This window comes from Mauremys reevesii, linkage group 4 (assembly GCF_016161935.1).
Source record: "Mauremys reevesii isolate NIE-2019 linkage group 4, ASM1616193v1, whole genome shotgun sequence".
In the NCBI taxonomy this organism is placed as follows: Eukaryota; Metazoa; Chordata; order Testudines; family Geoemydidae; genus Mauremys; species Mauremys reevesii.
The window spans coordinates 68,136,789-68,163,859 of NC_052626.1; the positions used below are offsets into that span (position 1 = coordinate 68,136,789).

General features: G+C 45.6%; 1 protein-coding gene across 19 annotated transcripts in view; it reads right to left on the bottom strand.

The window, feature by feature from the left end:
• Window positions 1-27,071, bottom strand: part of RAD51B (RAD51 paralog B) — a 723,435-nt gene that overhangs the window by 98,064 nt on the left and 598,300 nt on the right. Inside the window, exon 12 of one of the 19 annotated variants that reach the window (XM_039533732.1) lies at window positions 5,483-5,649. The exons of 17 other annotated variants lie outside the window; for them this stretch is intronic. In XM_039533732.1, coding sequence (XP_039389666.1) covers window positions 5,483-5,649 — 167 coding nt within the window. Of the gene's footprint in view, window positions 1-5,482; window positions 5,650-17,781; window positions 17,913-27,071 lie in introns of all 19 variants that reach the window. One more of the 19 variants, XM_039533724.1, reaches the window with a different exon arrangement.

A 27,071-nucleotide genomic window follows, 5' to 3' on the forward strand; every position in this document is an offset into this window, starting at 1 on the left:
CTTGCTGGACTAAGTTAGCAGAGCAAGCCACAATGGTAAGTGCCATGCTTTACACTGGCACAGTGTGTCTACATTAGGGATTTGCAGTGCAAATTCCTCTAATGTAAATGGGACCTAAATCTGCAGCATTCTTAGAAGGTGATTGCAATTCTCTCTATATATACATCAGTATAACACTGGCACACAGCACATAGCTTTGGGATACTGTCAGGTCAAAGCTGGCCCCAGATTCTTTTTAAAACAACCCTAATTCCAACTGAAATGTTTCCATTACATTTTTTTTTAACAGAATGGCAGTGGAAACAGGTTGGTTTTGTTTGCTTTTTCACAAATAAACATTCCCCTAAAGGGTTCACCACAACCCAAACATTCCAGCACTGTGCTAGAGCTTGAGAATCAGAGAGTGAAAATGAATGATCTATTTTCACTGACCAAGCAGACCGAAATGCAAAAACGTGGGGGGCGAGGGAGCAGGGGAGAGAAACAGCACAAAGGGTGAAGAGAAAAAGGGATTTTGAAAAGCTCAGTACAGTGTAATCATAAAGGAGTTACTGGTAACATGGACAAGAAAAACTGATTTTGAGCCTGTGTTCCTTTAAAATTAATTTTGTCAATTTGAGAATTTTCATGAGAAATATTGTCTTAGGAACCATCTACACTTCAACACTGTAAACAGACCTATTGCATGGATAATTTTCTTCCGTGCTCCTTGCCTCTTACCTTACATGCAGGAGAAGCAGGAGGGGGTGAGAAGTCAGAAGAAATCCCTCTCACTGCCTTCAAAGCTAGAAAATATTTTGGAATGGGGGAAAACCATGCAGACAAATCCCTCATTCTTGAGACAGGACAGTTTTAAAGCTATTTAGAAAGCAACAGGGTGACTCTGTTCAAAACATCTCAATAGCTTCTTTTCTAAAGAAAGGGGAATTTGCCTCCAGTGTACTGCTCATCTCTTGGGTCAGGTCCATAGAAACAAACAGAAAGCACCACAAGAAAAAAAGAGAGACAGAAAGTGACAGAGGCTAAGGGGCAAATTCTTCCCTAATGTAACTCTATCAACTTCAGTGGAATTACATTAAGGATGAATTTCGCCCTGAGTAGCAATTACATACAGATGTGTGTGAGTACACACACCCACTTGCTGGATCTCCCTGGAAGACTCACATACAGATAATACTAGAGTGAAAAAATTCTGAGTGAAGGCCTGTCTGAAAAGGGTTGTATATATAGACTGATTCAGTGACACATTAGCCTAGCAACTGCACCACAGGGTTTCTGAAACTGTAAACAGGAAATGGTTAAGTAAGAGCAGGTGGAGTATGCTGACTGCAGGAGCAAAGCAGGAAATAGCTGTGTCTGAATGGATGCAAAAGAATGCTCTCCCTCTCAGCCCTTGGGCAGTTGCAATACACCCACTCCTCGTCCATCCACTACCCTTATCTCCAGGAGCCCCGAAGTCATAAAGCCTTGAAGGCTGCAAACACCTTTTGCCTGAGTAATCTGGCCTCTTCAGAATTTCAGAACCAGCCACTGGGAGTATTGCAAGGAGCTACCTGGAAGGGGAAAGAAAAGAGAGATCCACCTACTGCACAAGTGATAAGTCAGAAACGCCCAGTGTCAGAGACTGCAGATGTGAGGAGCTAGACTGGCATCTCTGGATAGGGCCTCAGGTGCTGTGGTCGCAAATGTATTTAACATAATAATGAATTAGAGAGAACCATTTCTGTAGCCCCTTTCATTCCACAGTACTTACTTTAGCAGTCAGGCTCACTCACTACTGACATGCAGTTTTCTCTGGGGTAGAACACAGCAGCTGTTCAATAACTCACAGCAACATCACACAACAGTTGGGAAAGGAAATGAAGACGTATATAAGAATTCTTTCAACCCCTTCCATTCCCTCCTCTTACTCACAGCATCCTTTGTGCTAATTCCAGCCAAGCAAGTTGCTGGCATCTGTTGTCAGGTGAAAGGAGCTGTGTGTCTGTAAAGCCATGTCTACACTAAGGGTGCTATAGTGGTATATCTGTGGTGCTGTAACTATGCCACTGTAACCCCGCAACAGATTTAGTGTGACTAAAGGAGTTTTTCCATTGCTGTGGGAACACCACCTCTGCGAACGACAGTAGCTAGGTTGCTTGAAGTATTCTTCCATCCATCTTGCTGTGTTTATGCCCAGGGCTAGGTCAGCATTACTGCAGCACTCAGGGGGAATTTTCACATCCCTGAGTGCTATAGCTATGTTGACCTACGTTTTTAAGTGTAGACCAGGCTTAGAATTCAGTGAGAGTCTTGGCTCAGGAGCTTGAAGGGGATCCAATAGTCAACACAATGTCTCCTGGAGCTCTCAGGCACAAGGGGGATAGCATGCCTGCTGCTGCACTTCTCCAGGGACTGCAGCACACATTTCCCGCCAATGCTAGCCAGGTCTGTTGGCTGATGTAGAGGGGCGACATGTCTCAACAGTAACAATTCTGACCTTGTCTCAGCTAGGATTAAAAGGTCCAATGTTAGAATGTGTTTTGCTAACATGTGCTAACAGATTCTAAAAGTCAAGTGTGGATAAAGGACCCTTGCCTTTAACATATGCTAAACTGGTCAAAATAAAACCTAGGGGGAGTCTAGGCTTTAACTTCACCAATTTAGGCCTTGTCCCTTAAAATGTTTGCTGGTATACCAGGAAACCCTTCTAGTATAAATGGAGTTTATTCCAGGAAAAAATGTCCTTTTGCTAGTACAGCTTATACCAGATTCCCAAATGAAATAAGTGTTTCTAGCAAAAGCCCTTTTTTGCTGCTATAACTGCATTGACACTAGGCCATTTGCCAGTACAGAAATATCACAAAAATATCAAACCCTCTAATCTAACCTGACTCAACCTTTTCAGACTACTCTACCCCTTTCAACAGTCTGATTTGTCTTGTGTACCCCCAAGTTTCACCTTACTTAAAAACTTACAAACTCAGACATAAAAATACCTGTCACAGCACACCATTACTGAAAAATAGCTTACTTTCTCATTTTTACCATATCATTATAAAATAAATCAATTGGAATATAAATATTGTACTTACATTTCAGCATATAGTATACAGAGCAGTATAAACAAATCATTGTCTATGGAATTTTAGTTTGTACTTACTTTACTAGTGCTTTTTATTTGCCTAGTTTTACAATAGGCTACATATCTAGATGAGCTGATGTACCCCTTGGAAGACTCTGAGTACCCCTAGGAGTAAGCGTACCCCTGGTTGAGAACCACTACTCTAATTGCTACACTGGGAAAACTTTTAAGGGTAGATCAGTCCTTACTGTGTGTTAAAGGTGACAATGCTTTGTCTACACTAGTCTTTTCAAACACGTTAGTTAGTATGTGCAACCTAATCCCTTCTAACATCAACCCCATAAATCCTAGTCTACAAAAGGCTTCTGGGACCACGGTTCAAATCTAGTTCAGCCTGCTCAGTCTCCAGTGGGCAGCAGTCCACAGCACAAAGCACCACTCGGCACTTATACCCATGCTGTGCCCGTTCCTGTGCTGTGGATAAACAGAGAAGTTTGGTCTCCAGCAATGTCAATCTGGCACTTTCAATGCAGCCCCTCCTTCAGCGGCGTCTGACTGGCACCTTTCATAGGCACTACATTCATTTAACCAATGTGAGAACATGGGAAGACCCAGAAGACTCAGCCCATCAGATTTAGTTTGACTGTTTGGTACTTTGGGAGACTCAAAACTTGACAATGACCGTTGTGAAAAATTGTATAGGAACAGTCTGAATCTGGGGCACAAAGAGAGGTTAATTGAGTTTTTGCTAGTTGAACTGAAATAAGACAAAATGTGTCTCCCCTGCTTCCTTGTCCATTTCTTGCTTCCCACCACCCTTTCCTACCTCCTCCCTCTCTTATTCTTTTACACTTTGGTTGTCAAGAAAAATTACAGGAACGAGGGTCCCTGACATAATAACAGTTTGCTGGGGAAAATCACAGCCTGCAGCAGTAATTCCTCTAGCACTGGAGACAAACACATGATGCCGCTCAGAGCTAATCACTATATTTTCACTAGGCCCTGAGTCTAATCTGTCATCATCTGAGAGGCTACTGACTCCAGCCACATACTTGAATCTGAGCTCCTTGATCCACCCCCCACTCAGGAAAAAGGTAGTGCCAGAGAGATGGTTTGTTTCTATCCATTTCTTGACCCCTCCGTCTCAGTGATACTATAACTTCAATGCACTGCTTATCTCTACTATGTGCCTAGTATCAGGCCCACTCAAAAGCATGCTAGAAGGAGCTCAAGTGGCTGTTTTCATCTTACATGCAGAGGTGGGACTGGTATAGAGTGGCAGTGATTGCACTGCAGAACTATAATTTGGGCTGAGATAAGTTAAAGGAGATTCTTAATGTCTTGTACCTCCCGCCTCCCAATACAGTTGGTTCCCACCCCCTGTGTTTGATAGGAAGTCTTTGTGCTTTATTTGTATTATAACCTGTTTCTATAACTGAAAACAACAAGAGAATGCAAAGATCCAAATGTCTAAACAGAGTGACAAGAGAGGCAGGTGGGTACAAAGCAGGAAAGTGGGAAGCAAGGTAGAAGGAGAAAGAGATGGCGGCAACTGGCTACATAAAAAAAAAGAAATTGCTGGTAGAGACTATACAATTCAGCAAGGATGGGACAAATCCACTCATTTCAGATTTGCTAAATATAAAATATCCTTCCGAATGATATTCAACGAATGTAGGGTCTGCTTCTTGGGTTTGGTATAGTGGTGCAAATGGACTATAAAGCTGTGGATCTGGTCAGCTGGGACTCACACTGAAATAGGTGGGAATCACCAGGTGGCACAGAGTCAAGGCCTTTGAGTCAGAATCCCTCATGGGTCACAAGAGGGAAGTGGCTATGACTATTTCCAAGCCATGTCATTGTGCGGTAAGGGCGTGAGAAGATCTATCTACTTTTCATATTGGTGTCCATCACCATAGCATCTCTGTAGCCTACTTGTACTACAAAGTACATATGCTGCACTAGGAGAGATTGACTATAAGGGTTGTATTGTGCTGGGACAGGTAGTGGGAAGAAACAAGGCGAGAGTTTTATGTCATCAGATCTGGTGTCAGGAGACAACTCATTTAAAATGGCTGTCAACATGCAGAGGTGGCCATTGCAAGTACTTGGTGTTTGTGTCAGTTCTATTTTGCAGGGTTGTATATGATATATATGTACAGACTGAATTCAAAGCTGATATTCATCACATCTGTACAGTAAGTTTCTATATGGTAACTTTTGTGCCTCTGTATTATACCATGCTTCTCTCAATGAGAAGGGGAACAGAGAGCATAAAGTGGTGTCTTGGGGAGAATGACTCTCATAGGCAGGACACAGTAGGGTATACAGTAGAGATACACTAGAACAGGGATCAGCAACCTTTGGCATGCAGCCTTACAGGGTAAGCACCCTGGCGGGCCAGGCCAGTTTGTTTACCTGCGGGAAGCAGCACAGGCCGAGGGACGTGCTGGCCGCAGCTTCCCGGAGCCTCCATTGGCCTGGAGCAGCATACCGTGTGCCGAACCTGTGGCAGTGGACTGAACCTACGGACGCGGCAGATAAACAAACAGGCCTGGACCCGCCAAAGGTTGCCGATCCCTGCACTAGAATAAAAGAAAGAAGATGAACATGGATTTATAGCCTACAGTTTATGCACCCATGCGGTTAGGGTGAGGCAAAGGTGAGCAGGGGTGAGCCTTAGGGTGAGGGAAGAGTGGGAGGTGGCAGTAATGAAAGTTGTGTGAAGGAAACTTTGACTAGGATTTAATGTCAATCAGGGGCTAACATGGAAAGAAAGCTTTACGGTGAAATTCAAAGACAGGAAGTGACTAAGTAGCTGGGCGGGGGGTGGAATTCAAGGTAGATTGGGTCGGTCTTGAAGAAACTACATTGGCTCTGAAGGGCTGACAGATTTTGTTTTTTGTCTCTAAACTAAACAAACCTGACTGTGAAGACACGAGCAGATGGCAATCAGAGACTGTTGAATCCTAAATCACACTTACACAAAACAGATACTGTATGTGCACTATCATGGGACTGGTTTTACAGTCACTTTTTGATTCTAACAAATTTCTACATAGTCTGCTGTTGTGACTGATTGGGATTTCTTTGTGATATCTTAGGAACAATGTCCTGGCTAACAGAAATTGTTATAAACTCTCACGTGGGTAGCTACTGATCAGATTCTGGATAGTGTGGGGACAGATGCAAGATAGAACTCTGTGTGATGGAATGACTCCTGGGAGTGGGAAGTGTATCACAGAGTTTTATGGTTGGCTCCAACTACCAGGGTGCCTTAGAACATTAGGTAAAACCTAGGCTTGGCATGAAGGCCCTTCCCTCCCCACAGAATTTTGTTGACCTTAAAGGCAGTTGATATTTCTATTTCCAAATTAAGACCTAAAAATTGTCCCCAGTGATCCAAAACAAATGGAAACATCTTCTGTGCACAGACAACTTTAATTAACTTTAGAGTGAGACTGGTTAATGTTATGCCTTCTTTCTCCCATTCAGGATGCATAGATCCATTAAAATTATGGCATTAATGCATACTTTACTGCAGATGTACTTTCAATCAAAACCTGTATCAAAATTTGAGAAATTAAGTTTGCCAGCAAGTGCATTGGCCAGGAGGCAGTGGATGGGGGAAGTGGCAGACAACACATCCTAATGCAATAAAGTCCTTTTCATTCCTAAATGTGATGAGTCTTTGATTCCATGGGTTTGTTTATATCAAGGGCAGTTTGAGGACAACAGCCACCTTGTACTTTTGTACCTGCTCAGAAAACCCCAGATTGTGCTTGTGCACTGGGTTAGTTCAATGTGTGTCTATTCCATCTTCAAAGGGGTTTTTGGATATAGGGGCTAAGGAAGGGTGAGAACTGCAAAAGCTAACCCTATTCTCATTAAATCTTTGTCCTCGCTGGGGCAAGCACGCAAGCGGAGAGAATAGAGGATATGCATGAGCAGCTGAGCATCTGTGACCTCATGACCTTTGAGTGCTGTATTCTGGGAAATGTATTCTTCAATTGATATGCTTTTTTATTCATTTGTCTTTTCCTGGCTCCTTCTGTGACACTCTTGTATTTTCTTTGGTGCTCCTGTGTTGTGATTTCAAGAAAACACAGCTATCTCTGTGTTGAGCATTCAGACAAAGCTTTAATTAAATGTTTGGAAATAGCCCACAGTAATGCACGGGATAGGGAAAGCAAACAGAACCATATTCATTCCTATCCAGCCATCCTTTCTCTGCCCTGCTGTGGGGTGAAGGCCTCTGCAGCAGTGCTCCTGTTCACCCATCTCAGCTATTCTCAAACAATTGCAAGGTGAACACAGTGGGACTGGGAGGAGTGTGATAACGGTTCTACACTCATAGCATATTGATACTATTGTGCACTTGGATACCTGTTAAACATTCAAGCATTCTGTCCCACTTGCAGTCTTAGAGAATATTTCCTTTATGACCATAAGCCAAATCCCAATGTCCTTACTTAGACAAAACAGGAACAGAGCTGCACAAATTAGCCATACCTGAGAGTAGAATCCAGAGAAAAGGCAGGATCGTAGGGAGTGCTGGAGGAGAGGAGAAGGGCAGGGGATGATGCTTACTGAGCCGTCTCTGTGTTAGGGCCTTCAAATGGGGTCTGATCCAACGCTCACTGAAGTCACCGGAGACTTGCAGTGACATTACTGGGCTTTGGATCAGGGTCTTGATGGGAATCTTTAAGGTACTCTTAATGAAGGGCTCTACCACTGGGCCCCCTATTGCAGTATAGACCTTTATTTTTAAATTTGCATTGGGAGAAATGGCTTCTTAAAGTTAATTTAGTTTTTGATGGTGTGGGAAGTCAGGGAGGGAGATGTTTCAATGAGTGTGGAGAAGATAATAGAAGGTCAAAGCGAGGAAAGAATGCATCTCCCTTCTTTATCCACAGCCTTATATTCCGGTCCGTCATTGCTGATACCTCAGGTGGGGACTATCCTTGACCTGTTGGAATGAGGTCATGGATGCAAAGATGCACACTACACCGTGATAACATGTCAAGAATGGGCTAGTTTGGGTGTGATTTTTGAGAGGGTTGGTTGGGTTTTTTTGCTCATACTGTCATAAGGGAGAATTCTGCTCCCATTGTAACAAGAGCTGGCATGAGCTAATGCAGCCACTCTGATTTCATTTTCCTTTACTTTTTAAATGTTTCTGGGCACAGATTAACTTGCTTTGTTCAGTATTTATTACTGCTTCATCTTCCTTGAAATGGTAGCTGCAGGCCCTCTAATGAATGGATTGGCAGGTTATCTAGTTTTGCTGGTGCTTTTGTATCCTCTGCTAAAATGCTGTTGTGTAACTTCTTACACCAAATACCCCACAGCAAATCCCCAAAGGTATTCCTCTCTCTGCTGTAGTAACAGAAGAGGGAGAATAGTTATTTCCTTCTGTTCCACAAGTGGAAGGACACCAGTATCATAAAAGCTGTGCTCAATCTGATCATTGTACCTTTTCTCTCCAAGAGGCTGAGTTTTCATGGAGGCTGTTACATTGTGCCATGACTTTCATTGTATCGGTACCAAAAAATCCTTAGCCATCTCAATGGTACTACTCATGGAACTACTCCATGAGGATGAGGCTTGCTCCCACCAAGCCTCAATACCATGGGCAGGCACTATGAATGGATCCTGGCTTCCCCAAGTCTTTGTGTTCTACTTCTCGCAAAGCCACCTTATTATCCGCCTTCAAATCCCTTCTCAAAACTCTCCTTTGCCGTGATGACTGATTGCAAAAAACCTGACAATGATGAGGCTGCTGGTGTGCATAGACTATTGCCTATCATGCTGACTAATACTGTCTCATTGTTTACTTATACTACCCTGTCTGTATCCATCTTATCTCAGACTTAGATTGTAAACTCTTTTTGTTCTGTGTTTGTACAACACCTCGCAAAATGGGTGCTGGTCCATAACTAGGGCTCCTAGATGCTACAGTAAGACAAATAAATAATAATAATAATAATAATAATTTCCTCTTTTTGATTTGACTGACGATCAGGTTAAACACAAGGTTCAGTCCCTGAGACCAGACCCGTCTCCTCTAATACAATTGTAGGCACTCAAACCAATGTGTTTCATAAGTGTTCTCCACACTGTTTTGCAGGGCGTGGAGGAGTTGAGGTGTGCACAAAGAGAGAAAAAAATTATGTATTTTAAAAGTTCTTTTACCTAGTTTGTCCTATAATTTTAATAACGCCTCCTCCTGCAAGGCAGCCTTACACCAAACAGACAAGAGAATATGTGTGTATACAGTATTTGTGCATATAGGATGTGTGTACATGCTATGTATGTTCCTTATAAGCAGGGCCGGCTACAGGCACCAGCGTAGCAAGCAGGTGCCTGGGGCAGCCAATGAAGAGAGGGGTGGCACGTGCGGCCATTCGGCAGCGGGGCTGTCACTCCCTCTCTGAGCGAAGGACCTGCTGCCGAATTGCTGCCGTAGAAGCAGCGGCAGTAGAGCTGCCGCTGATCGCGAATGTAGCCTTTTTTTTTTTTTTTTTTTTGCTGCTTGGGGTGGCAAAAATGCTAGAGCCGGCCCTGCTTATAAGATCCATTAAAAATAAACTAGGTCTCAAATAATCTGGAGGGAGAGATTGAGGGACAGGGGCCACAGTGACTGTGAGGAAAATGTCAAAAGTTAATCCCTGGTATAATACACTGGAGGCCAAATTCATGTGGTCAGAGGAGCTGTTCTTAGAAGATTTATGTGTTTTTTTTCTCTCTGAACTTTAAGGTAGACCACAACCAGTGACTGCTGCATTCCTCACAACCCCCTAGCACAACCCATTGCTGCCTTTCCAAACTTCTCTCTCATTATCCAATAGTACATTTTTTCCACGGCATTAGGTACTTGTTTTTACATGCTTGCAGCAGTACGAGGCTGGTTTTTTTTTTTAAGTAACTATAAAAACACCTGCATTTTATTAAGGCTCAGGAGCTGCATTCAACCCTCTCCATTTTCACAGATGTGTCGCCATTAGTCAAGTTAACCCTTTGCCAGTCATATTTGCTCTGGAAATGAAATTCTTGAAGCCTGCACATAATCTGACTTTATGTGGCAATCCTACACTGATTTTGGAGGAAAGGAACTCCAGTTCTGAGGCCTCTCTGCAGCTGCCAATCTACATCAAGTAGCTTGTAGGATCACCCTCCAAATCCCCCATTCAGTTTCCTATCCTCCCCTCCTTATGGTGGGCATATCCAATACTGGTGTGGGGCCTGTCTTTAAGGTGGAAGGGGTGCAGAACATCCAGTGCCTAGCTGCAACCCTAGTGCCCTCTTGCACGGGAGCACTGTAGTGGTCAGTGGCGCTGGAACGCTTTTTATAGTGGGGGTGCCGAAGCCAGCAAAACTATCCCCAAACTTTTTACCTCCACCCCCCACTTCCCCTGAGCTGAGGCCGGGAGCAGGGCCGTGTCTCCAGGAGGGGTAAGGTGGCTGGGACCCCGTGTGCACAGCTGGGAACAGAACCCCAGGCACAGGGCCAGCAGCCAGGATCCCACGTGCACGGCTGGGAATGGAACCCCAGGCGCAGGGCTGTGAGGCAGGACCCTGCGTGCAGGGCTGGGAACGGAATCCCGGGTGTGGGGCCGGCAGCTGGGACCCTGCATGTGCAGCCGGCAGCTGGGACCCTGCATAAAACCAGGGGGTGCTGCAGCACCCTCCACACTCCTACTTCTAGTGCCTATGGTAGTGGCTCTAGCAAAAGATCCTCTGCCAGCATATGGCTCTCACTAGTGTGGAATTTTCTTACCAACCACTCCTAGTTCAAGAGGGAGAGTTCCCAACGTTATCACAGAAAGTAGAAACAATAAAATGGGAAAACTCTAATGGCTCTCCCCATTTCCTGTCCTGCTGTTTAAAGGATGTGATGATTGAAAACTTAAAAGATTTAAGACCCTCTTGGAGTTTTTATTTCATCTAGTTCTATTCTGAGTTGTATAAGAGCTATCAGACTCTAGTGTCCTTAAGTAATTTGGTTGTTCCCTTTTCCTCCCCACCCACTATAAAAATTATGTCTTCACATCTTTGAAATGCCGGTATAGTTGGTTGTGCATTGGCAGGTGTGGATTGTGGTGTGTTTGATATCCATGAAAGAAATGTTCAGCTATTAGATGTTTCTAGGCAATAGTTTCCTTTCTTTAGGGTCATTGATTAGCCACTTACAGATTGGTCTGATGAAGCACTGTTTCGAACTTGTGTTTCACTGATTGTGTGTTTTCACTTGATATGGTGCCTGGAGAGTTGCATGTCTAGAGTTTCGGAAACCATTTTAATGACAACACTAGCGCTCTTGCTCATGGAGCTAATAAAATAATAATAATAATAATACTTAATTTTGTAGGGCCTGATTCAGTAAATTTGTTGAGAATCATTCCATTGTCTTTAATGGGAGTTGGAGCAGAACAATATAGCAAATTTTATCCACAGATCTCAAAGCATGTCAGTATTAGGATCATCCTTATTTTACAGATGGGAAAACTGAGGCATATAGAAGTGAAGTAACTTGTCAAATTTCACATAGTAGACCAAATGCAGGGCTGCGAAGATCCCAAGAGTCCAAATCCACTGCCCACCATGCTGCTTCCCCAGTTGATTTAGCTTCTCAATAAAGCACTTATTTTTCTAATTCCCCTCTAGGTACATCACATAACCACTACATTAACACAGCATTGACTGCTGCTCACTATACCAGATGTGATTATTTCACTGATGGAGAGAGAGAGCGAGAGAGCAGTCTAGTACTTTAAGTGAGGGGTTAGGAATCTAAGTCTTGAATCCTAATTCTACTTCTGATACTATTTGACCTTGGGGACATCACTTAATTTCTCCATGTCTCAGTTTCCCCATCTGTAAAATTGGGAGGGTAATTCTTGCCAGCCTCATGGGTGAGTTAGGAGACCACGTATTTCCTGTGTGACTTTGGGCAAGTCACTTAGGTGCTCAGTGCCTCAGTTCCCCATTTGTAAAATGGGGGATAATAGCGCTTCCCTACCTCATAGGGGTATTGTGAAGATAAATACATGAAGGTGAGATGCTCAGATACTATGGTGAGGGGAGCCACATAAGTACCTAAGATAAATAGGTAGGTCAGCAGATAGGCAGAATTAGTTATTGTTTATATGCTGATTTGAAAATGCTAAGTATTAATTCACTCTTAGTATACTTGATTCTGGTATATTAGGTATTACAGTTATTTGAACCTTGTAAGTACATATAACGAACATAAGGAAGATTCACACATCACACTGCATAAAAAAAGGAAAATTTACAAAGTTTACACTGCACTAGCAAACTGGTGATTGTTGAGATGAGTTCCTGTCTGCATCCTGTAAAACTTGCCCATACCGGTATTGCCCTGGCCTCTTCTTTTGTCATTCAGTGTTGAACGCATTCTAAGGCAATATGCATTTCCTCACCTTTTGGGGGCGAAGCCAGACTTTAAGGCACCTGCTCCCCTACTTGGTGTAAACTTTGCTTGTGCCAATCAAAAACGAACACAAAAGAGGTTTTGGGCCCGTCCCCTATGACACTTCTATGATGTCATAGTTGGTACTTTATAGGCCTGCCTCCCATGTGCAGGCAGGGAGAGGAGAAAGAAAAACGAATCCTGTGTATCCTGTGTACACCCGTAACCGAGCCTGATCACCTCGAAGCCCCTCTCACAGCTCACGTGTTTCAAACAGAGTTTCTACGTTTGCCGGTCGTTATGCGTTGGTTTGTATTTGTAAGTATCAGTTATTACTAAATGCTGCATCTTTGTTTATAAATATTGTTAGTAGATATTTAGTCATTGTGTGTTTTAAGTTTCATTAACTCTATTAGTTAATCATACGCTGCTCCCTTACCCCTTGTAATTATCCCCAATAAAACTTTAAATTGATTAATTTTAGTTGTGTGTGTGTGTCTGCAGTTTGCATCGTGGCCCATACTCTCCTTGCATCCCTTACCAATATAGTTTATTGCCACGTGCAGCCTGGTAAATAACAGGCCTGCATTTTCTTTCGCCCCTGCGTGTACGTGGCAATCCACAGTGATTTATATTAATTCACACATGGAGCCAAATATAGTGCACCTAAACAGTGCCTACAAAATATACACACATATCCACTGTGAGGGTGAAAAGACCATTTGCCCTCACAAAACAAGTCATTACAGATGTAAATACCTGTTAGAATGAACATACTGCCGCTTTTAGGGTTTGCTCACAGAAAAGTTGAGAGTGCAGATTTTGCAGGCACAATTTAAATGGGGAATTTTCAATATTTGTGCCATGATTCATAAGTGTCTCATTTTCAGTGCACTATAAATATGTACAAAAGAAAATTTTAAATCACTTTACAAAATGTATGTAAACAATCTTTCAACGTTCCTTTAACAGTAAATCTGTATAAATCTGACATTCAGTTGAGTTTATACAATTTTACTGGCTGAGAAAGCTGTTTACATCACATTTACTCGTAAACTGTGGTTTGGAAACATTACACATCTGAGATACCACTAACATCTGAGATTACTACTAATTTACACACAAATGTAAATTTCATTCCTCATGCAGCATATGAAGCTGTGTTATTATACATTTTAAGTTACAATGATCAACTTTATATTTATATAGCCACCCAAACAGATTTTTTTTCCCCTTCACAGTCATTTTCAAAGGGTCACCTAGTCAGACCTACAGCCAGGGATATAAGCCACTGGCTGGCATAGGTCTTTAAGTAGGCTCATGGATTTTTCGTAGGTGGCCTGTATAACGTGGGCTTTATCATTCTGATATTATATTTGTTGAGAAATGAGGCACTCTCTTTGCAAACACTGGGAAAAATGCAACATTTTAGGCATTCATTTCTTCATGGGCTTTGTGAATACATCTTCCTGACATGGGTATCACATTGCTAGAGCCAGTATCTTTTTAATCACAGAATCTAGCACTGGAAAAGCCTTACAGTATTAGATCTAGTCTTTTTCTTAATATTACATGAGTGTTCCCTATCGTATGTCTGCTAGTGTTTTGTCTAATTTTGAATGTCTCAAGAGATCATGCTTCCATCACTTCCTTTGGAACATTATTCCATAGTTTAATGGCACTAAATGTCAGCAAGTTTTTCTTTCCTTAATCTGATGCCATTACTCTTACGCCACTTAACCACTTCTCTTAAAATCTGTTCACAGGAATGCTCTACTGTTTAATTAAAATCCATGAAGTGGAACTGTGGTCTCATTGCAATCTCTACTAACCACCAGCTGGACTCTTCTTTCAATTTTCCCTTAGAAAAATACTTGCACTTCTACAGCACCTTTCATCAAAATACCCCAATGTTCTTTAGAAACATTAATTAATTAAGACTCACACCACCATTTTGAGTTAGGTATTAAAGGTGCATTTTTCATACGGCTAAACTGAGTTATGGAGAAACCGATATATGGCTTGAACAGAGGGAGTCAGTGTCAGCAGCTGGAAACAGAATGCAGGAGTCCTGATGCCCAGTCCCCGCTGTAAATATATATCCTGGAAACATCAGACCTGTCTCATGTGGAACATGCTTTGGCCCAGATCTACCTTGCACTGCTCACATTCTTGAAAAGTGACTAAAGAGCATTCAGTTAATTAAAAGAGAAAGAAAATCTGAAAAGTTGTGTCTGTTTCTTCTTCATTTTCCCCTTTGAGGCTGATTAAAAAAAATTACAAAAGATATTGGCAGGCTCAAATAAACTAAAATAGGGGAAAAACCAACCAGCGTATCTTGAGTGATTACTCAACTGGGGTCCTTTGACAGGAAATGCAGCTGTGTGACTAATATGCCTGACTTTCTCTTGGCTTCCTTCCCCCTTCCAAGTTCTTGTTTACTGCCTGCCCTGGACACGGACACACGCACAAGCACACAAGGTCTTTGCAAGAGGCAAAGGCAGTAAATCTTACAAAGACTGAAGGCTGCATAGCTCTCTCCCATCTATTCTTTTCAGCCTTCCAGGCTCCTGACTCACACCACATCTTCCCTTGTTCTGCTCAGCACGTGTCCAGCAGATCTCTCTTCTTGGGTGTGGGGAAGGAGTATGCGAATCACATTTACAACATTTAACTCTGGAATTCATAAAGGAAGGGCTAATTCCAGTAAAGAATCCAGGGGCCTTCTCAGATTCTTGCTTTTTTAAAAAAAATGGCCATTGTGCACTCATAATCCATGATGACTTTGCTGTAAGCACAAGCTCTTGTGAGACATGAGACTCTGCTCCCATGAAAAAGGGAACATGTAGCTTTAAATGTTGTTTAAAATTTGGTCTGGGTTGGAAATCTGCATTATTGGGCTTCCAAGGTAACTAGAGATGGATCAGAAACTGAACTGCAGATCAGAACCCTCTTGAACCTTAGGGGGAGGTTAGATATAGATCACAACTTCCCAACAGGCCCTTATCTTTGTAACATGCTGAACTAACATCCCGGCCACTCTCTAGCAGTAAATTATGAGTGTGCTTTGATGCTGAAGGGTAAACAAGTGGGATCTTGCTGTCTCATAGAGACAGAAAGGGGAGCTGCACGTGTTAAAGGACTGCACCATTAGGCCCTGCAAGGAGCAGAGCCATGTAATGGAGAGCGTGTGTGAAGTAACTGTCTGCCTGCTTGACATGCCCCTTTCAAACTCCAGTGAACTATTTCTGGTCAATCTCTTCACTTGTGTGGGGCATTGTTGAAAGGCAGCACTGTTGTGGATGGCACTTTACATGCACTTAAGAGAATAACTGGTGTAATTCTAACCCCACTGAAATCAATAGGAGTTTTGCCACTGACTTCAATGGGGCCAGGATTTTACCCAAGGGCTCTTCCTGCTTGCCTTACTCATGAGAATTGCTCCACTGACTTTACTGGGTGTCCTATGGCAGCCCTTGACCAGGGCGCCCTCCTGCATCAAGCTGCAGCACTAACAATGTGCTTGTCTCAGTTTCTCCTTCAGTGGCTCCCTAAAAATAGTCTAAACGGTCTTTCTGGGTATAAATAGCCCTTGCAGGGTTCATTTATTACAGCAGAAAGATCTGTGCATATAAACCATAACAAATCAACCCCCCCCAAAAGAGTCCATCAACCATGGGCGGCGGGTATCATAGGCTAGGAGAGGCTGTGCCCACCCAAACAGCCTGGAGTGGCCACGCCCATGCAATGCCCTCAGTCCCCCTCCTGCCATTCCCAGGGGCTGGACGGCTTGTCGCGGGGACTTGAGGCAGCTGGCCCTGGGACCGCACTGCCCTGCCGCCTGGTGCTTGGGGCACTGCTGCCGCACCGTGAGGTGCTCCAGGGCAGGGGCTGTCCTGGCCGTGCCGCCCAGCGCTAGGGCCCTTGGCTCTTCTGGGGCCTGGGGGGCTAACAGGGAGGAGGAGGGGCAGGGCCTCAGGCAGAAGGGGAGGGGCTGGGGGCTTGCCTCCCCCAGCAGCCGGATCACCAGCCGCCTATGCCATCAACGTACAGCTCCAACATCCGTCACCACACTCAGGTTCTCTGCAGCTCCAGCACCTCTCACCCCACTCACCTCCCATGTATTATTCCAGCATCCCTCACCCCAGCCTTCAGTTCTCTCTGGCCCTCCAGCTCAAAGAGCCAGCAGGCATCTCCCTCTGCTGCTCTTAGCCTTCAGCCCTCTTCTGCATTCTCTGGCCTTGGCTCTCTGGCTCAGGAAGACGAGCAAGCCTGCCTGTCCCTCTACTGGCTTCCTGGCAACTCCTCCCTCTTACCAGGGAGGGCCTGCAGAGCCTTCTGCTCACTGCAGATTCCCCCCCCTCCAGGGCACCACTCTGCTGCTCCTCCTGTCTCTCTCATGTGCTCAGGAAACTCTCACCTACCCCTTCCTTCCTGTACTCCTTCAGGGACCTCTGAGGCAGCTCTCACCTGCCTTTGTTTTCTGACTGACTCCATCTGAACTCTAAGGCAGCTCTGATTCACCAGGTCTCCCTCCCATGTAGGGCCCATCTTCTAAGCCCAATCTGGATCAGCTGCTGAGTCACAAGTGCACTGGCCTTTTCCTTCTTGTCGCTTTTCCTGCATGAGTGAAGCAAGCAGGATTTGGCCCTAAGTCTGATTGCAACAAGAGACTTTATCAAATGGTGGTGGATTTTGGAGAAGGGAAAACAAACGAAAGCACAAGAGGAGCTGCTCTTGAGAGAGCATTCATTCCAAGGAATCCAGAACAGTCATATTGTTTCTGCCCTTGTGCTCTCAGGAGGCAGGGTTCACCATACGCGCCGACCATAGGGAAAAATTAGTGACTGCTCTGCATCCCCCACCAGCCAAGCTCCCCTCACCCCCGCCCCACCTCCTCCTCCTCCCCCACCCCTACCTCTCAGTGTTTCCTGCCCAGCCACTGCCAAACAGCTGTTTGGTGGCATGCGGGGAGGGGCGGGGAGAAGCAGGAACACGGAGGAGCAGGAACATGGCGGGCTCAGGGGAGGAGGCAGGGAAGAGACAGGGCCGGGGCAGGGATTGGGGAAGGAGTTGGAATGGGGCAGGGAGGGGGTGAAGTTGGGGCGGGGACTTTGCGGAAGGGGTTGGAATGGGGGTGGGACAGGGGTGAAGAGAGGCGGGGCTGCATGGAGTGGGTGTGGGGACAGCAGTAGAGGGGGCGGGGGTTGAGCACCCAGGGGAAAGCAGGGAAGTCAGCGCCCATGGGATTCACTGCATTTTTACCAGGATCATAAATTACCTCCATACAAATGCATTGTGTGCCTCTCTTTAATTTGGGAAGTTGGAAGAGCGTTGCTTAAAAGTGCCCTTGTTGTGAGGTTAAATTAATGAAGGTATGTAGAGCACTTGGAAATCCTCAGCTGGAGATCACTAGAGAAATGTAGAGCATTATTAAAATATCACAAAGTTGTATTGCTGTTCTCCTGGGGGACAGACTGGGTGACTTAGGGCACCAAACTCTAACACCAATGATTACTGCACACACACAACCACCATTTCCCCTGTAGTTTTAACAGGACACATTATTCCTCCTGTTCCTACTGTAATGGACTCCACACTATTGTGGGCCAGGCCAGGGTGGCCACTGCATTCTAGCCCGGGGTGGCTGCATTTCAGCATTGGGAAAGCAACCCCTATATAGACATCTATAAAGTGCTCTGGGATCCTTGAAGATGAAAGAGGCAGGTTAATATATTCTACCTGAGCTGTACAGAAATTCCCATATCCCTTTAATCTTTGTTTGAACTTGTTGCTCTAAGCAGACTGCAATTGCAAGTGTCTCTAGGGTTGCGAGGCATCGGGAACGCCTGGTCGAAAAGGGATCTTTGTGGTTCAGTTCAGCACCACTGTCCGGGCTGTTAAAAGTCTGCTTGGTATTGCAGTGGAGAAGGCAGGCTCCCCACCTGGCTCTGCACGGCTCCCGGCATCTCCCTCTAGCTCCTAGGCCCAGGGGCAGCCACAGGGGCTCCACAGGCTGCCGCCGCCCCGACTCTTCAGCTCCCATTGGCCGGGAACCGTGGCCAATGGGAGTTGTAGGGGCGGCACCTGCAGGCAGGGGCAGCACAGGGAGTTGCCTGGCCTCCCCTCCACCTAGGAGCCGGACATGCCAGCCGCTTCTGGGAACCACTTGAGGTAAGTGCTGCCAAGCTGGAGCCCACACCCCAAACTCCTTCCTGCACCCCAACCCCATGCCCCAGCCCTGAGCCCCCTCCCACACTTCGAATCCCTCAGCCTGAAGCCCTCTTCTACACCCCAAATCACTCACTCCTGGCCCCCGCCAGCTGTTGCTCTTGCCCGCTCCCACACCCCAACCCCCTGCCTCAGCCATGAGCCCCCTCCCGCACCCCAAAATCCTCATCCCTGGCCGCACGCCCAGCCAGAGCCCTCATCCCCCTGTACCCTAACTCCCTGCCCCAGCTTGGAGCCCCCTCCTGCATGATGAGTCCCTCATTTCTGGCCCCACTCCAGAGCCCGCAGCCCAGCCCATACCCTCTCCCACACCCCAATCCTGTCCCAACCCAGAGCCCCCTCCCACACTCCAAAACCCTCATCTCTGGCCCCATCCCAGAGCCCGCACCCCCAAAGAGAGCCCTCACCCCCCCACACACCAACCCTCTGTCCCAGCCTGGAGCCTCCTCCCACATCCTGTACCCCTCATTTCTGGCCCCACTCCTGAGCTTGCACCCCCAGCCTGTACCCTCTCCCACACCGCAACCCCCTGTTCCAGCCTGGAGCCCCCTCCTACACCCCAAACTCCTCATCTCCGGCCCCAGCCCTTTGCTTTCACGGGGGGTGGGGTGGACTGACGACATATACCTCGAACCACCCATGACAATATTTTTGACCCTTCAGGCTTTGGGAACTCAGCCAAGAATTCAAATAGTTTTCAGAGAGTGCGGGAACTGTGGGATAGCTACAGTTGTCAGTCGCCCCTCCCTCCCTCCGTGAGTGTCCATTTGATTCTTTGGCTTTCTGGTACGCTTGTCTCAGCTCCTTAAGTTTCACGCAGCACTGTGTTGAGTCCCTGTTGTGGCCTCTGTCCATCATAGCCTTGGAGATTTTTTCAAATGTTTTGGCATTTCGTCTATTAGAACGGAGCTCTGATAGAACAGATTCATCTCCCCATACAGAGATCAGCTTCAGTATCTCCCGTACGGTCCATGCTGAAGCTCTTTTTTGATTCTGGGACTGCATGGTCACCTGTGCTGATCAGCACTTCACCCTGGGCAAACAGGAAATGAAATTCAAAAGTTCGTGGGGCTTTTCCTGTCTACCTGGCCAGTGCATCCGAGTTCAGATTGCTGTCCAGAGCGGTCACAATGGTGCACTGTGGGATAGCACCCGGAGGCCAATACTGTTGAATTGTGGCCACATTAACCCTAATCCGAAATGGCAATACCAATTTCAGTGCTACTCCTCTCGTTGGGGAGGAGTACAGATATCGATATTAAGAGGCCTTTATATCAAAATAAAGGGCTTCATTGTGTGGACGGGTGCAGCATTAATTAGGTTTAACGCTGCTAAATTCGAAATAAACTCGTAGTGTAAACCAGGCCATTGTTAAGTAGCAGTTTCCATGTGCTGCTGTCCATTGGACAGTAGAGAGAGTGTTTCTAGGACTTCAGACCCACTCTGCTTTCATTTTCTACTACCACACATGCTCTTCCCTAAAACATCTCTCCACATCTTTAACTTTAACTAAAGAAATTCAAGCAGAAGCAACCTGCATGTTAACACCTCCAAATTTCTCCCCTATGATATCTGAGAAGGACTTTGAGACCATTTGTTGATTTGCTCCCTTCCCCTCTTTAAAACCCTGATTTCTCAAATACACAGAAGTAAAATGACTCTCTGTGTTGCCCTGTGGTTAAAGTGGGGAATCAGGACTGTTAGAGACAATTTTAGCTCTCGTGCATATGTTGCTTTGGCCAGGAATTGAACCCACGTCTCCTGTGTGGGAAGCAAGAATTTTACCACTGAGCCACCAATGCTCTGATTTTAATTTAACTGCAACTGTATTGAAATCAACAGTTGCACCAGGCCTAAATTAGGTATCCCTACCTTGCCACATCACTGACTTGCTCTTTGACCTTGTGAGAGTTATTTACTTTCTCTGAGACAAATGCAGCCTTGGTGTGATTCCACTGAGTTACATGGGGGATGAGTGGTCTTCAGTACCTCAGTTTCCCCATCTGTAGCATGGGAACAGTAATAGCCATGTCACAGGGAGTTGTGAGGGTTCATTAATGTTTTTGAAGACCTTTGAGGTCCTTGGATGAAAAGTGCAATATTAGTGCAAAGTAGTCTAGGCTATTCCTTCCTTTTTGTAGTGACTCCCCCTTGCCGCTGGTACTGTACCCTCACATTCCTGAATTAAGCTTGCTCGAGGGATTTTATTCCATTTTAGCTTAAAATCATTGTTTGCTTCCTTAGAAAAGATGCTGGAATGCACCTTTAAACATAGCAAATCTCAAATATTCAGACAGTTTAGGCCTGAGGCAGTTGCACTTACCTTCACTTGACCCTCCTCCCTAGCCCTCTAGTACATATAGGGAGGAAGGTTAGAAGTGTTTTATACATGGATGTTTTGGTATTTTTTAATATATATCTATAAAAAGCCTTCTGGGCATAGTGATCGCTAAATATATTTCAGCATATAGAATCATTTTGCAAATTAGGTGCCCTAGGCTATGGAAATAATTGCACTTGGATTGTGCTATTGCAGGTTTACAGTGGAGGGGTATAAGAGAGAATTTTTGAGTTCATTACAAAAAGACATGGTCCAGAACTCCGAGCACAAGAGAATTCTCTGGGAGCAGAGAATTGCTGAGTTCTAAACCCAGATACCTCAGTGGCCTTGGGAAAAGCACTCCTCTCAGCTTCCTCATCTGTAAAATGGGATACTGATACTCTCCTGTTTCACAGGGGTTTTGTTATAATCAGTTCCTCAGTGTTTCTAAAAGATTTTGCCAGAGCTAAGTATTAATTGTTATGTGTTGTGCTATTTCATTGCAAATTGGAAGAGACAGTGCGCTCTGGAGTTCCTGATGTGTTGCTACAGTATTCTGTGCAGTTAGCAAGAGCTAGTGCTCCTTTCTGGTAACCTTTGTGCTAGTTAATTATATTGCATAAGCAGAATTCATGCACAGAGCTCCCCTGCTGCTACCTTACAATTATGGAATGGAGGATGAGGGTTTGGAAAGCAGGTAACAACTATGCAAATAAAACTGAGAAAACTGCTGTTGGAAGCTTTGGAATATATGTGTTCTATGCAAGCACTGTCTGCCTGCTTACTCAGAGCAGCTTTGTGTCTCTGTGACAGTGCTCCTCATTCACAATGTAGTGTCCAAGGTACAACTCCTCAGCTTCACAAATGGAGAAGACCTTAAAGCACACGCAAGACATGGTGGCCACACATGCACTGTAGCTCTTGAATTTCCCTCTCCCTTTCAGTGAAACATGGTGACAGAAAACCACCACCCAGTAAAGCAGCAAAGAATCCTGTGGCACCTTATAGACTAACAGACGTTGTGCAGCATGAGCTTTTCCGAAGACGTGGGTATTCACCCACGAAAGCTCATGCTGCAAAACGTCTGTTAGTCTATAAGGTGCCACAGGATTCTTTGCTGCTTCTACAGAACCAGACTAACACGGCTACCCCTCTGATACTTGACACCCAGTAAAGGCCTCATGAAATGATCAGATGAAGAACGAGGTGGTGAAGAGTGGCAGATGGTGGAAAATATTGCAATGAATGATCATTTTCACTAGGACAAAGTATATTGGGCCTCATTCACAGTAGTCCTATGGTGGCTTTGTGCTGGGGAATTTCCCTGGTGTACCAAGTCTCCAGCAGATATACAGTTGGCATAGCTGACTCTGCGCCACCCTCCATAGAAGTTCCTAGGCCAGAAGGCTGAGGGCATTCCTGGGAAGGAAGGAAGGAGGCACTACTTGGATATTCTTACACCCCCATGTAATCCCAGCTACCAGGATGGGCCATAAGGGGAGTTGGAAGCTGAGCAAGGTTGGGCAACCCCATAGTTGCTATAATAGGTGCTGAGGGTTGAACTGACTTCTAGAAGCTTCAGCATAGGAGAGGTGTAAAGCCACTTCTGTCCTTTCCTCAGTTCTTGTGCCGAGCTCATTTTAAGTACAGGGATAAGTTTGGCACATTGCCTCTAGAATTCATCAATCCAGGTACTACTTTCCATGAGGCAAGCCAGGTCTGGTAGTTATGGATGGTCAGAGTTGGCAGTAGCAACCCTGTCCGCCCACGCAATCAAAGTCAGATTATTACAGTAAGTCAGCAACAAAAACATCGGCATGTGTTGCCAAGTTGGATAAAGCACAAGGTGCTATCATCTTGATGTGGCAAGAGTTCTTTCCAGGAAAGGCATTTGCACCTGGCCCAACTGGAAATCTACTGGGCAGAAGAGTCGTCTTCTATATTTTTGCTCTCTCATGATGAATGTGGTCTTGCCATTTTAAGGCTAAGAACTGTGAGGTTCACCCGCACGTACTCAAACGCCCAAGAGGCCAAGGTTATGAGTTCCTCAAAGAGGTCAGTTTTTATATAGTAAAGCAAACAGTTGGTCTAATCAAGTTTTTTTTTCTAAGACTCTTGGCATCTGGCCCTGTTATTTGCAATCTTTAATTTGTACTGTGGCTTCCTTTTCCCTACTGCATTCTCACTCAGCTGCAGAAATGTTCCATTTTCCCACATGCTTACCTCTCGACTCTTCCTCTTTATGGAGTGCATCACTCATTTCAAACCAAAACGTACCTCTCCCACACAAAATTGCTGTTACCTCACTGTTTATTCCTGTAAATTACTACCATCAGAAATGCAAAAGCCTGAAAACAAGGTTATGGAAAAAAGTATGGGCCAAATTCATCTCTGGTGGAAACTCACTGCCATTAGGAGAGTTACCCCCAGGGATGAATTTCACCTTATAGTTAATTTCTATAAAAGTATCTGTCATTTTGAGCCCTCTCTTGTGTTATTTGTTTGGCTGTATCCCTGACTAGGTGTTTGTGTCACATTTCAAGAAAGGGTCTGTGTGCCACATTTGCGGTGCGGAAGGCTTGAGAGTTATATATGCCATCCACAGTCTGGCCCTAGGTTAAAGCCAGTTTAACACAACTCCCACAATACGGGGGCAGAGTCAAATAAAGTCACTGTTCTGGGGTGTTTTTTTTTTTTTTTTTCCTTATCCAAAGCAAAAGAGGGAAGATTATAGCACTTCTCAGAGTTAAAACAGCTCCACAATTCAGAGCATTTGTTCCTTTCATAATTGCTAAGGAACAACAGATGAAGCCAAAATGTAAATAAACTTTTCAATTAAAATCACAGCAAAATTAAATAGCAATACAGTATTAACTTGCTAACACGCTAGAAACTGAGATGGCTCAAGGATTCGTAATGAGATACGAACTCCTGCTTCTGAATGCAGCCTGAGTTGATAATGACCAAAAATTATCATGCAGTAGGTAGTTGGCAGCCTCTGTGAAATGAGTGGGTGGTCTCAGTCCAGTTCCCAATGGACAGGTGTCCATACCACAACTGGCACTAATTGCTCCCCTTGGCAGTCTCTGCAAAGAAACCATGGATTGAACAGGCTGAGCCAAACATGTTGGGAAGCTTAGACAATTACAGTTTATCTTGTACCTGTTCTGTGGCTAAGCAAAAGACTTTGTTTCCCAGAGCTGACAGCCAATTCAGTACTTTCACCAGCCCTAAATTCGCTACTGAAGAAAATCGTTTTTGAGGCTTTCTTAAACCTTGTCTTAGTGTGGAAACTATCTTATGCTAGACATTGGGACAGATCAGGCCTGCACAACATGCGGGGCCCGCGTGGGCTCACTATGCGGCCCGCGGGGGGTGAGTAGGTGGGCTCACTGTATGGCCTGCGGGGGTGAGTAGGTAAGCGGTGGGTGAGGGAGGGGGCTGAAGAGGTAGGCGGGCAGTGGTGGGGGGTGAGGAGGTGAGCCGGGGGGCTGGGGGGCTGAGGAGGCGAGCAGGCAGGGGCAGGGGCTGAGGAGGCGAGCTGGGGAGTTGGGGGCTGAGGAGGTGAGCGGGCGGGAAGTGGCGGCGAGCGGGCGGGCGGGCAGTGGCAGGGGGTGAGGAGGTGAGCCGAAGGGGTGGGGAGCTGAGGAGGCGAGCGAGGAGTCAGTGGCTGACCTGTTCTACTGATCTGGTCTGGCTCCCATCCCCTCTCCAAGGGTTGCAGCTGACTGGAGGTGCTGCCTTCCACACCTTCCTCATTCACACCTCGTTCATTCAACAGGGCAATTGATTACAAGGTTGGGGGAAGATCTTATTCTACTTCTAGCAAAAAGACATTTTTCTTTTACCTTAATTATACTACCTTAGGGGCTCGCTATAACATATTACTAAGGTTCAATACTGCTGTTTTGGTAGGGCAGCACTGGGGAAGGAGGGTTTGTTTCCGTGGGGGGCATACAGTGGGGCGGAGTATTTCAGGGTGGCTGGGCAGCGCTGGGTGGGGAGTATTTCAGCGGGGCTGGGCAGTGCTCGGGGGTGGGGTTGGTGGGGCCGGATGGGTTCGGCTCTCAGCTGTTTTCTTTGGAGTAATATGGCCCTTGCCGCTTTACGAGTTGTGCAGGTCTCGGACAGATCCTCAGCTGATGCAAGTCAGCATAGCTCCACTGAAGCCAATGGAGCTTTGCAGATTTGCACCTGCTAAGGATTTGGCTGGTTGTCTTTTGGAGCCACCCCCTCTCCTGTTTGCAAGCCCAAGCCCAAATGTTGAGAAACTGGCAGAAATGAAGTATGTACAATGTTCATGTGCAAAAGCGCTAACAAATGTCTCCTCACGGTATGTAAGCTGGAATAATACAGCCGTTATTAGAACTATGCTACAATAAAACAAGTTGGGTGAGTCAACCAGCAGTGCTTCTAATCTCCCCTGGCTGCCTTTCCGGTCCCTAGGCTCCCCATCTATTTTTATCTCTCCTTGTTTTTAATATACTTTTTGGTTGACAAGCAATAAATCTAAAGCTCTCTGGTCTCCTGTGCATGCTCTTGCCAGCAGGCGATTCAGAAGTTAGAGCCTACCAGCCAGGAATTAGGATACAGACCACTGGGCTTGGGATTCAGACTGAAGGAATAGCGTGGCACCAGGGAGCGTAGCAATGATTGCTGACTACAAGCATGACAGTAATTGCAGTTTTCAGGACTATGGCACAGTCGGTAGGAGACTGGCATGGCACAGGGTGCAGGAACATAAGAATATAACATAAGAACATAAGAAAGGCCGTACCGGGTCAGACCAAAGGTCCATCTAGCCCAGTATCTGTCTACCGACAGTGGCCAATGCCAGGTGCCCCTGAGGGAGTGAACCTAACAGGCAATGATCAAGTGATCTCTCTCCTGCCATCCATCTCCATCCTCTGACGAACAGAGGCTAGGGACACCATTCTTACCCATCCTAGCTAATAGCCATTTATGGACTTAGCCACCATGAATTTATCCAGTTCCCTTTTAAACATTGTTATAGTCCTAGCCTTCACAACCTCCTCAGGTAAGGCGTTCAACAAGTTGACTGTGTGCTGCATGAAGAAGAACTTCCTTTTATTTGTTTTAAACCTGCTGCCTATTAATTTCATTTGGTGACCCCTAGTTCTTGTATTATGGGAATAAGTAAATAACTTTTCCTTATCCACTTTCTCAACATCACTCATGATTTTACATACCTCTATCATGTCCCCCCTTAGTCTTCTCTTTTCCAAACTGAAGAGTCCTAGCCTCTTTAATCTTTCCTCGTACGGGACCCTCTCTAAACCCCTAATCATTTTAGTTGCCCGTTTCTGAACCTTTTCTAGTGCTAGAATATCTTTTTTGAGGTGAGGAGACCACATCTTGGCACTAAGTGCAAAAGTGTGGCAAGAACTCCAGGAGCACAGCATTGCCTAGATAGGGCCGGCTTTAGGAAGTGCAGGGCCCAATTCGAACTGTTTCGACGGGGCCCTGGCAGGGATGACAAAAAAAGACCAAAAAAAAACCACATGTGCTCCGAGTCTTTGGCGGTGGGTCCTTCACTCGCTCCAGGTCTTCGGCGGCACTGAAGGACCCGCCGCTGAAGTCCCAGAGCAAGCGAAGGACCCACTGCTGAAGTGCTGCTGAAGACCCGGAGCGCCACCAGGTGAGTAAAAATTAAAAAGGCGCCTCTAGCCAGGGAAGAGATTCTCACTGGGCGCGGGGCCCTCTTAGGCGCAGGGCCCAATTCGGGGGAATTGGCGCCCTGTGCCTAGAGGTGCACAGCACAGGCTGCCCCCTGCAGGAATGTGATACAATCTGACAGAGCATGGTGTAGTCTTGCAGGAATATGGCATTGATTTTCAGTCTACAGGAGTGGCTGCAACCTTCAGAACACAGCACAGTCTACAGGAGACTAACACTTTCCTCCAACTCCCTTACTCCTGAGACATGGCCTGGGGTATAGGCTGTTCATTTCTCATATGTCCAGCCTGGAAAACATTTTAGCTCAGAAGTGAGAACCAAAA